Raw genomic sequence first — 12,265 nt, 5'->3', positions numbered from 1 at the left:
AATAAGTTTATTCCTAGATATTTTATAGTTTTCAAATAAAGATTTTTTGTTACTCTTTACATAAGTTAATAATGAAAATATTGTGAAGAAAAAAATATAAAAAGCAAAGAGTAATTCCATTCTGAAGTGTATTTCCAAAATAGTGAATAACTGGAGTGTGACTTTCATTTTTCAAAGAACCTTCTGGACTATCATTTTGTAACCTTTTTAACATCATAGACCCCCTTGGACAATCTCTTGAAATGTATGAGCCATTTCCTTCCGAAAAATACACATATACCTGACATTCTTTTAAGAGACTTGTCTGATTAACTAAAGCTGTTTTAAAAATGTATAATAGGAGGAGCTTCAAGATGGCAGAAGAGTAAGACGCGGAGACCACCTTCCTCTCCACAAATACATCAGAAATACATCTACATGTGGAACAACTCCTACAGAACACCTACGGAACGCTGGCAGAAGACCTCAGACCTCCCAAAAGGCAAGAAACTCCCCACGTACCTGGGTAGGGTAAAAGAAAAAAGAAAAAACAGATACAAAGAATAGGGATGGGACCTGCACCAGTGGGAGGGAGCCGTGAAGGAGGAAAGGTTTCCACATACTAGAAGCCCCTTTGCGGGCGGAGACTGCAGGTGAGGGAGGGGGTAAGCTTCGGAGCAACGGAGGAGAGCGCAGCAACAGGGGTGCGGAGGGCAAAGCAGAGAGATTCCCGCACGGAGGATTGGTGCCGACCAGCACTCACCAGCCCGAGAGGCTTGTCTGCTCACCCACCGGGGTGGGCGGGGGCTGGGAGCTGAGGCTTGGGCTTCGGAGGTCGGATCCCAGGGAGACGACTGGGGTTGGCTGCGTGAACACAGCCTGAAGGGGGCTAGTGCGCCACAGCTAGCCGGTAGGGAGTCCGGAAAGAAGTCTGGAGCTGCCGAAGAGGAAAGAGACTTTTTCTTGCCTCTTTGTTTCCTGGTGCGCAAGGAGAGGGGATTAAGAGGACCACCTAAACGACCTCCAGAGACGGGAGGGAGCCACAGCTATCAGTTCGAATCCCAGAGTCAGGCATGAGGCGCTAAGGCTGTTGCTGCAGCCACCAAGAAGCCTGTGTGCAAGAACAGGTCACTATCCACACCGCTCCTCCAGGGAGCCTGTGCAGGCCACCACTGCCAGGGTCCCATGATCCAGGGACAATTTCCCCGGGAGAACACACGGCGTGGCTCAGGCTGGTGCAACGTCACGCTGGCCTCTGCCACCGCAGGATAACCCCCCACTCCATACCCCTCCCTCCCACCGCCCTGAGTGAGCCAGAGCCCCTGAATCAGCTGTTCCTTTAACCCCGTCCTGTCTGAGCGAAGAACAGACGCCCTCAGGCGACCTACACGCATAGGCGTGTCCAAATCCAAAGCTGAACCCCAGGAGCTGTGCGAACAAAGAAGAGAAAGGGAAATCTCTCCCAGAAGCCTCAGGAGCACTGGATTAAATCTCCACAACCAACTTGATGTACCCTGAATGTCTGGAATACCTGAATAGACAACGAATCATCCCAAATTGAGGAGGTGGACTTTGGGAGCAACGAAATATATATATTTTTTCCCTTTTTCTCTTTTTGTGAGTGTGTATGTGTATGTTTCTGTGTGTGATTTTGTCTGTATAGCTTTGCTTTCACTATTTGTCCTAGGGTTCTGTCTGTCCATTTTTTTTTCCTTAAAAAATTGTTTTTGTTAATAATTATTTTTTTTAATTTTTACTTTAATAACTTTATTTTATTTTACTTTACTTACTTTCATTTTATTTTATCTTCTTCTTTCATTCTTTCTATTTTTTCTCCCTTTTATTCTGAGCCGTGTGGAGGACAGGCTCTTGGTGCTCCAGCCAGGCATCAGGGCTGTGCCACTGAGGTGGGAGAGCCAAGTTCAGGACACTGGTCCACAAGAGACCTCCCAGCTCCACGTAATATCAAATGGTGAAAAACTCCCAGAGATCTCCATCTCAATGCCAAGACCCAGCTTCACTCAACGACCAGCAAGCTACAGTGCTGGACACCCTATACCAAACAACTAGCAAGACAGGAACACAACCCCATCCATTAGCAGAGACAGTGCCTAAAATCATAATAAGGTCACAGACACCCCAAAACACACGACCAGACGTGGACCTGCCCACCAGAAGGACAAGATCCAGCCTCATCCACCAGAACACAGGCACTAGTCCCCTCCACCAGGAAGCCTATACAACCCACTGAACCAACCTTGGCCACTGGGGACAGACACCAAAAACAACAGAAACTATGAACTTGCAGCCTGCAAAAAGGAGACCCCAAACACAGAAAGTTAAGCAAAATGAGAAGACAGAGAAACACACAGCAGATGAAGGAGCAAGGCAAAAACCCACCAGACCAAACAAATGAAGAGGAAGTAGGCAGTCTACCTGAAAAAGAATTCAGAATAATGATAGTAAAGATGATCCAAAACCTTGGAAACAGAATGGAGAAAATAGAAGAAACACTTAACAAGGACCTAGAAGAACTAAAGCGCAAACAAAATGTGATGAACAACACAATAAATGAAATTAAAAATTCTCTAGAAGGGATCAATAGAAGAATAACTGAGGCAGAAAAACGGATAAGTGACCTGGAAGATAAAATAGTGGAAATAACTACTGCAGAGCAGAATAAAGAAAAAAGAAGGAAAAGAATTGAGGACAGTCACAGAGACCTCTGGGACAACATTAAACGCACAAACATTCGAATGCTAGGGGTCCAGAAGAAGAAGAGAAAAAGAAAGGGACTGAGAAAATATTTGAAGAGATTTTAGCTGAAAACTTCCCTAATATGGGAAAGGAAATAGTTAATCAAGTCCAGGAAGCACAGCGAGTACCATACAGGATAAATCCAAGGAGAAACACGCCAAGACACATATTAATCAAACTATCAAAAATTAAATACAAAGAAAAAATATTAAAAGCAGGAAGGGAAAAACAACAAATAACATAAAAGGGAATCCCCATAAGGTTAACATCTGATCTTTCAGCAGAAACTCTGCAAGCCAGAAGGGAGTGGCAGGACATATTTAAAGTGATGAAGGAGAAAAACCTACAACCAAGATTACTCTACCCAGCAAGGATCTCATTCAGATTTGATGGATAAATTAAAACCTTTACAGACAAACAAAAGCTGAGAGTTCAGCACCACCAAACCAGCTTTACAACAAATGCTAAAGGAACTTCTCTAGGCAAGAAACACAAGAGAAAGAAAAGACCTACAATAATAAACCCAAAACAATTAAGAAAATGGGACTAGGAACATACATATCGATAATTACTTTAAATGTAAATGGATTAAATGCTCCAACCAAAAGACATAGACTGGCTGAATAGATACAAAAACGAGAACCGTATATATGCTGTCTACAAGAGACCCACTTCAGACCTAGGGACACATACAGACTGAAAGTGAGGGGATGGAAAAAGATATTCCATGCAAATGGAAATCAAAAGAAAGCTGGAGTAGCAATTCTCACAGACAAAATAGACTTTAAAACAAAGACTATCACAAGAGACAAAGAAGGACACTACATAATTATCAAGGGATCAATCCAAGAAGAAGATATAACAATTGTTAAGTATCTATGCACCCAACATAGGAGCACCTCAATACATAAGGCAAATACTAACAGCCATAAAAGGGGAAATCGGCAGTAACACAGTCATAGGAGCGGACTTTAACACCCCACTTTCACCAATGGACAGATCATCCAAAATGAAAATAAATAAGGAAACACAAGCTTTAATGATACATTAAACATGATGGACTTAATTGATATTTATAGGACATTCCATCCAAAAACAACAGAATACACACTCTTCCCAAGTGCTCAAGGAACATTCTCCAGGATAGATCATATCTTGGGTCACAAATCAAGCCTTGGTAAATTTAAAAAAATGAAATCGTATCAAGTATCTTTTCCAACCACAACGCTATGAGACTAGATATCAATTACAGGAAAAAATCTGTAAGAAATACAAACACATGGAGGCTAAACAACACACTATTTAATAACCAAGAGATCAGTGAAGAAATCAAAGAGGAAATCAAAAAATACCTAGAAAAAAATGACAATGAAAACACAATGACCCAAAACCTATGGGATGCAGCAAAAGCAGTTCTAAGAGGGAAGTTTATAGCTATACAAGCCTACCTTACATAACAAGAAACATCTCAAATAAACAGCCTAACCTTACATCTAAAGCAATTAGAGAAAGAAGAGCCAAAAAACCTCAAAGTTAGCAGAAGGAAAGAAATCATAAAGATCAGACCAGAAATAAATGAAAAAGAAATGAAGGAAATGATAGCAAAGATCAATAAAACTAAAAGCTGGTTCTTAAAGAAGATAAACAAAATTGATAAACCATTAGCCAGACTTACCAAGAAAAAAAGGGAGAAGATTCAAATCAATAGAATTAGAAATGAAAAAGGAGAAGTAACAACTGACACTGCAGAAATACAAAGGATCATGAGAGATTACTACAAGCAACTCTATGCCAATAAAATGGACAACCTGAAAGAAATGGATAAATTCTTAGAAATGCACAACCTTCCAATACTGAACCAGGAAGGAATAGAAAATATGAACAGACCAATCAAAAGCACTGAAATTGAAACTGTGATTAAAAATCTTCCAGAAAACAAAAGCCCTGGACCAGATAGCTTCACAGGCGAATTCTATCAAACATTTAGAGGAGAGCTAACACCTATTCTTCTCAATTTCTTCCAAAATATAGCAGAGGGAGGAACACTCCCAAACTCTTTCTACGAGGCCACCATCACTCTGTTACCAAAACCAGACAAAGATGTCACAAATAAAGAAAACTACAGGCCAATATCACTGATGAACACAGATGCAAGAATCCTCAACAAAATACTAGCAAACAGAATCCAACAGCACATTAAAAGGATCATACACCATGATCAAGTGGGATTTATTCCAGGATTGCAAGGATTCTTCAGTATATGCAAATCAATCAATGTGATACACCATATCAATAAACTGAAGTAGACAAACCATATGATTATGTCAATAGATGCAGAGAAAGCTTTCGAGAAAATTCAACACCCATTTATGATAAAAACCCTCCAGAAAGTAGGCACAGAGGGAACTTTCCTCAACATAATAAAGGCCATATATGACAAACCCACAGCCAACATCGTCCTCAATGGTGAAATACTGAAACCATTTCCCCTAAGATCAGGAACAAGACAAGGTTGCCTACTCTCACCACTATTATTCAACATAGTTTTGCAAGTTTTAGCCACAGCAATCAGAGAAGAAGAAGAAATAAAAGGAATCTAAATTGGAAAAGAAGAAGTAAAGCTGTCACTGTTTGCAGATGGCATGATACTATACATAGAGAATCCTAAAGATGCCACCAGAAAACTACTAGAGCTAATCAATGAATTTGGTAAAGTAGCAGGGTACAAAATTAATGCACAGAAATCTCTGGCACTCCTATACACTAATGATGAAAAATCTGAAATGAAATTAAGAAAACACTCCCATTTACCATTGCAACAAAAAGAATAAAATATCTAGGAATAAACCTACCTAAGAAGACAAAAGACCTGTATGCAGAAAATTATAAGACACTGATGAAAGAAATTAAAGATGATACAAATAGATGGAGAGATATACCATGTTCTTGGATTGGAAGAATCAACATTGTGAAAATGACTATACTACCCAAAGCAAGCTACAGATTCAATGCAATCCCTGTAAAACAATCACTGGCATTTTTCACAGAACTAGAACAAAAAATTTCACAATTTGTATGGAAACACAAAAGACCCTGAATAGCCAAAGCAATCTTGAGAAAGAAAAACAGAGCTGGAGGATCAGGCTCCCTGACTTCAGAGTTTACTACAAAGCTACAGTCATCAAGACAGTATGGTACTGGCACAAAAACAGAAATATAGATCAATGGAACAGGATAGAAAGCCCAGAGATAAACCCACGCACATATGGTCACCTTATCTTTGATAAAGGAGGCAGGAATATACAGTGGAGAAAAGACAGCCTCTTCAATAAGTGGTGCTGGGAAAACTCGACAGCTACATGTAAAAGAATGAAATTAGAACACTCCCTACCACCATACACAAAAATAAACTCAAAATGGATTAAAGACCTAAATGTAAGGCCAGACACCATCAAACTCTTAGAGGAAAACATACGTAGAACACTCTATGACATAAATTACAGCAGGATCCTTTTTGACCCACCTCCTAGAGAAATGGAAATAAAAACAAAAATAAACAAATGGGACCTAATGAAACTTAAAAGCTTTTGCACAGCAAAGAAAACCATAAACAAGACCAAAAGACAACCCTCAGAATGGGAGAAAATATTTGCAAATGAAGCAACTGACAAAGGATTAATCTCCAAAACATACAAGCAACTCATGCAGCTCAATATCTAAGAAATAAACAACCCAATATAAAAATGGACAGAAGACCTAAATAGATATTTTTTCAGAGAAGATATACAGGTTGCCAACAAACACATGAAAGAATGCTGAACATCATTAATCATTAGAGAAATACAAATCAAAAGTACAATGAGATATCATCTCACACTGGTCAGAATGGCCATCATCAAAAAATCTACAAACAGTAAATGCTGGAGAGGGTGTGGAGAAAAGGGAATCCTCTTGCACTGTTGGTGGGAATGTAAATTGATAGAGCCACTATGGAGAACAGTATGGAGGTTCCTTAAAAAACTAAAAATAGAACTACCATACGACCCAGCAATCCCACTACTGGGCATATATCCTGAGAAATCCATAATTCTAAAAGAGTCATGTACCAAAATGTTTATTGCAGCTCTATTTACAATAGCTAGGACATGGAAGCAACCTAAGTGTCCATCAACAGATGAATCGATAAAGAAGATATGGCACATATATACAACAGAATATTACTCAGCCATAAAAAGGAATGAAACTGAGTTATTTGTAGTGAGGTGGATGGACCTAGAGACTGTCATAGAGAGTGAAGTAAGTCAGGAAGAGAAAAACAAATACCATATGTTAACACATATATATGGAATCTAAAAAAAGAAAGAAAAAAAAAAGGGTCAGAAGAACCTAGGGGCAAGACGGGAATACAGATGCAGACTTACTTGAGAATGGACTTGAGGATACAGGGAGGGGAATGGTAGGCTGGGACAAAGTGAGAGAGTGGCATGGACATATATACACTACCAAATATAAAATAGATAGGTAGAGGGGGGCAGCCACATGGCACAGGGAGTTCAGCTCGGTGCTTTGTGACCACCTGGAGGGGTGGGATGGGGAGGGTGGTAGGGAGGGAGATGCAAGAGGAAAGAGATATGGGGACATGTGTGTATGTGTAACTGATTCACTTTGTTGTAGAGCAGAAACTGACACACCATTGTAAAGCAGGTATACTCTAATAAAGATGTTAAAAAAAGGTATAATAAATGATGGTCATAGAATGCTGAATATTCATCATTAGTAGGTACTCTACAATATACGCAACTACTGTCTTTCACAAGTGATTTGTATGCTTATCAAGAATAAGTTGTATTTGTTTCCAGATCTCTAATCAGCTTTACTATAATTAAATAGTTTAAATGTAACATAACAGGATGAAATGTAAGTGTAAAGAGAATTGTTCTGTTTACAAAAATTAAGTGGTTTGTAAAGACTCAAAAGTGAATTACTAAAAAAAAAAAAAAAAACTACTGTCAAATTAGAGGTGCTCAAGATAACTGTAAAAGGCTAGGAGAAATAAAAAATTAAACAGGATTCTGCACTCATATTATTTAAAAAATGTTTTTAAGTGTTCATTTGATTTTTGGGACTTCCCTGGTGGTCCAGTGGTTAAGACTCCTTCCTTCCACTGCAGGGGGTGCTGGTTATATCCCTGGTGAGTGGAACTAAAATCCCACGTGCTGCGCGGGTGTGCCCCCCGCCGGCCAAAAAAAAGCGTTCATTCGATTTTAAAGAAACCTCTAAACTGAAAACAGTAGAAGACATATTACAGATATGGATAATTATAAGAAAGATGTTATGGACCTTCAACTAGGAGACTCATACTCATAGAAAAGTCCTACTTCAAAAGACAGAAAAATGAACATACATTTATGTTTTAAATTGAAATATAATATTTAAGGTACATATCTATGATTTTTAAAAAACTTCTTGCTTTAACAATTTCAATTAATTGTTAACTACTGGTCCTGACAATATCAAATTAGAAGGCATCTATTGTATACCTACAATTTTTCATATAGTTTTGGGCAGGGGAGTCACAGATTCTCTGAAGTCTATCATGGATCTCAGGATAAGAACCCGTGTTCTCTCTCTCTTTCTCTCTCTCTCTCTCTCTCTCTATATATATATATATATATATATATATATATATATTAGAATTCACCAAATATTACATGTGATGCTGTTATATGACAGTCAAAGAAAAGCAAAGGTCTCAACTCTAGGAATTTAAGTAACAATCATTATTTAACTACAGAAGAACTTTTAGCAACTCATATTAATATCTTTTACCATAGAAATTTTTATTTGAAGTCCCGCAATTCTTTTGTTTTTATTTTCCTTCTGTTAAAGTAAAATTAAACTTCATACTTTATTTTTAAAATTAAAAATAAGATGCATACTATACTATGATCCTGTTCTTACGAAACTGTATCTATTCATCCATCTATCTTTCTATGTCTATGTATGCATGAAGAAATGTCTAGAATAACATTCTATCAAATTTTAACACTTATTTTTCTGGATGGAAAAATTTCAGGTGGTTAGTTGGTTTTTTTCTTATACTCTTTTGTAATGCTTAAATTATTTAAGAATAAGTAGGTACCAATTTTATTTTAAAAAAACCGACAGGGCTTCCCTGGTGGCGCACTGGTTGAGAATCTGCCTGCTAATGCAGGGCACACGGGTTCAAGCCCTGGTCTGGGAGGATCCCACATGCCACGGAGCAACTGGGCCTGTGAGCCACAACTACTGAGCCTGCGCGTCTGGAGCCTGTGCCCCATAACAAGAGAGGCCACGACAGTGAGAGGCCCGCGCACTGTGATGAAGAGTGGCACCCGCTTGCCGCAACTAGAGAAAGCCCTCGCACAGAAACGAAGACACAACACAGCCAAAAATAGATATAAATTAATTAATTAATTAAAAAAAAACCCCACAAAGTCATTATTCTAAACAAACAAAAACAATCAGTGGCAGCATCATGCACTGGGAAGAGAAATGGACAGGGAAGCAAGATGTCTGAAGCTGAATAGAACCCTGGAGAAATCAGTCACAGAAACTTCTCTGGGCCAGTTTCCAAATTGGCAAATGAGAAAATGAGGAAGTTGAACGTAATGAGCTCAAAGGTTTCTTTTAGTACTAACATTAAGTGGCTAATTCCTATGTCAATTCTTAGAAAATATTAAAAAAATAAGTTTATCATTTTTTCCATCAATTACCTCAAGTTTAACTAGATTTAATGAATAATGCTCTCTTCCTTTGCTGTAAGCTTTTATAGCTTGATCATATTAGAAACTACATAGGGCACTATATCCTTGACATTCTCAAAATACTAAATAGGCAGCTTTATCTACATCAATAATTAAAGAGATGAAGTAATGAGAATACAAGTACAGAAAGTCATGGTAACACCACACAATACTTCAAGTGTGAGGGGGGAAATTTTAAATCTTGGTAATTAAAGGAAGAAGGAATGGAAGAAAAAAACTATATCTCAAAGCTCTCCTTCTCAATCCAAATATGTATTAAAAATAAAATAAAAATACTGACACAAACTCTTCAAATCATTAGGAGAATCTTTGGATTTGTAGGGTAAACTCACAAGAAAATGACAAAACAACTATAATATGGATTTCAAAATTGAGTGTGCATATGTGTATGTATTTTTTTTAATCCTCAGAAGCCTCTGTTTTCTATCAGTTGGTTATTTCTTGCATTATGTTAATCTGCTGAACTGACAACTGCCAGCAGGTATAATTTTGTTAATTAAAAACTGAATTTTACACAGCTCAACAATGGAGCAGTATTTCTCCCCATAAATTCCAATTCACTGTCTCTGAACTTAAACCTCAAATCAGCACTTACTTCCTTGAATTACATTTAAACAAATTCATCCTATTTATTTGTGATAATCATGTAATCAACCATGGCATTTACCACGCTGAGATGTTAATGTGATTTTGCCAACATAAGAGAATACCAACTATATTTCTCTGAAAATTAAATGTTGCAGGTGCTGTATGACATTTAAACATTGTCACACTGAGAGTTTAAACAAGTACTGAAATGAAGCTATCGCTTAAAAAGAACTTACCTTTGCAATTATTACTGATTGAACAGGGTAGCAAACAGTTGCTCCTAAAGTGGCCAGTCCCAGTGGATAAGCAATTCTCTTAAACCTAGAACCTATGACATTCAAACAAACTATTAAACTCCAAACAGATGCTACCAGAGACTTGATGCTTTTATAACTTTCATGCTTTCTTTGTTCCTCTTTAAGCCATCACCCTATGTTAAATTTTCTTTAGGTAATAATACCAATCAAGATGATAGGTAAAATGTCCTTAAGTATTACAGTTCAATTAATACCCCTTAGTTGTCATGTCCAATTTAAGAAAAGTATTCTCAATCTAACATTGATAATTACCTACACAAAGGGGGTTGATGATTTTCTTCTTTTTAAAAACTAGGTATTTTTTCATGTCCTAAGAAACTCAGAGTTGTAACCACATTTTTTTCAAGTATCTAATAAAGCATGATGATATAGAGAATTAATCAACTACCATGTTTGTGACACCATGTTAAACTGAAATGGACTCTTCAGAGATCCTTTTTTGATTAAGTCCTTAGATAGCTAAAGGATCCAACTAACTAATCAGCTAAGGATTTTAAAAGGGACATAACTCCTTCGTGTCACTGATTTCGAATACTAAAGTAATAATTTAATAGAGAAGGAGAAATATCATAAGATGTCGCTTATATGCAGAATCTAAAAAAAATGACACAAATGAGCTTATTTACAAAACAGAAACAGACTCACAGACTTGGAGAACAAACTTATGGTTACCGGGCGGGGATGGGTAGTGGGGAGAGATAGGGAGCTTGGGATTGACTTGTACACATCAACACTGTATTTAAAATGGATAACCAACAAGGACTTACTGTATAGCAGAAGGAACTCTGCTCAATATTCTGTTAACAACCTAATTGAGAAAAGAAATTGAAAAATAATAGATATATGTATATGTAAAACTGAAACACTTTGTTGTACACCTAAAACTAACACAACATTGTTAATCAACTGTACTCTAATATAAAATAAAAAGTTAAAAAAATTGCAAATAACTTGCAATAATTCATTCATTTCCAAAAGTGCCTTAACTAAGCATCTGAGTCATTTTCAAACTTTTTTTTTTAAATAGCAAAATCCTTTAAAAAAAGTCTTTCAAATAGAATCTCACCTGGAACTTCATATATAAAACTTCATATATAAAACCTTCAAGTAGACTTGAAGCTACTCTGGTTAGCCTGAGGGAGTGAAGCTCATTATCAAGCCCTACCTACACGGCTTTTCCCTTATCCCTATACAACCCCTAAACACTTCCATGGAACCCTAGGTTCTACAGAATAGTGTGAAACCCACCACTCTAAGCCATAGCTTAGTTCCAACAGATTGTTGGTTGAAAACAATATGTATTTTAAATGCTTATCTGGGTACCCTGGACTGTAAATGTGATCTGGACAATTAGATGATGGGATTTCTAATTAGGGTAAGTACTTTTATTTTCTGGAACAGCTCTTACAACCCTTAATTTAAAAATGAGACACCCTATCTGGTATATCAGTAAAGACTATGGTGAAAAATACCTGGCAATGTTTGCAGGCAACTTTACAGTTTAGGGTAGGTAAAAACAAGATGTATTTCTCTGTCTGGTTTAACTATTAGTAAGGAGGCCTTCTACAGTCATGTCTACAACAGACTGAGCATTGAGGGAGGTGGGTAGATAGGCTGCTTCAACCTTTACTGTAGCTTTCCTTTAGATATTGACAGGTTTTTGTGATACTGGGAAAGAGGGTCTAGCTATATTAAAATATGTCTTGCTCACTATTATTCTAGTATCTGTAGTTTGGTTCTTGATTTTACTGACCTAGCATCCCTTAATGTAGGTTTCCTTGACTCAGCCAAATTCCCCTAATTGTGCTGCTCCTAAAC

General features: G+C 37.5%; 1 protein-coding gene across 4 annotated transcripts in view; it reads right to left on the bottom strand.

The window, feature by feature from the left end:
• The window catches only part of APOOL (apolipoprotein O like), a 91,793-nt gene that overhangs the window by 14,882 nt on the left and 64,646 nt on the right, over nucleotides 1-12,265 (bottom strand). For all 4 annotated transcript variants that reach the window (XM_082447450.1, XM_082447453.1, XM_082447452.1 and 1 more), the window contains one exon: nucleotides 10,367-10,458. In XM_082447450.1, coding sequence (XP_082303576.1) covers nucleotides 10,367-10,458 — 92 coding nt within the window. The remainder of the gene's footprint in view (nucleotides 1-10,366; nucleotides 10,459-12,265) is intronic.

The sequence above is a fragment of the Balaenoptera physalus genome, assembly GCF_965194825.1.
Source record: "Balaenoptera physalus genome assembly, chromosome: X".
NCBI lineage: Eukaryota > Metazoa > Chordata > Mammalia > Artiodactyla > Balaenopteridae > Balaenoptera > Balaenoptera physalus.
Note: the sequence above shows the minus strand (reverse complement) of the source record. Positions and strands in the feature narration are given on the sequence as shown.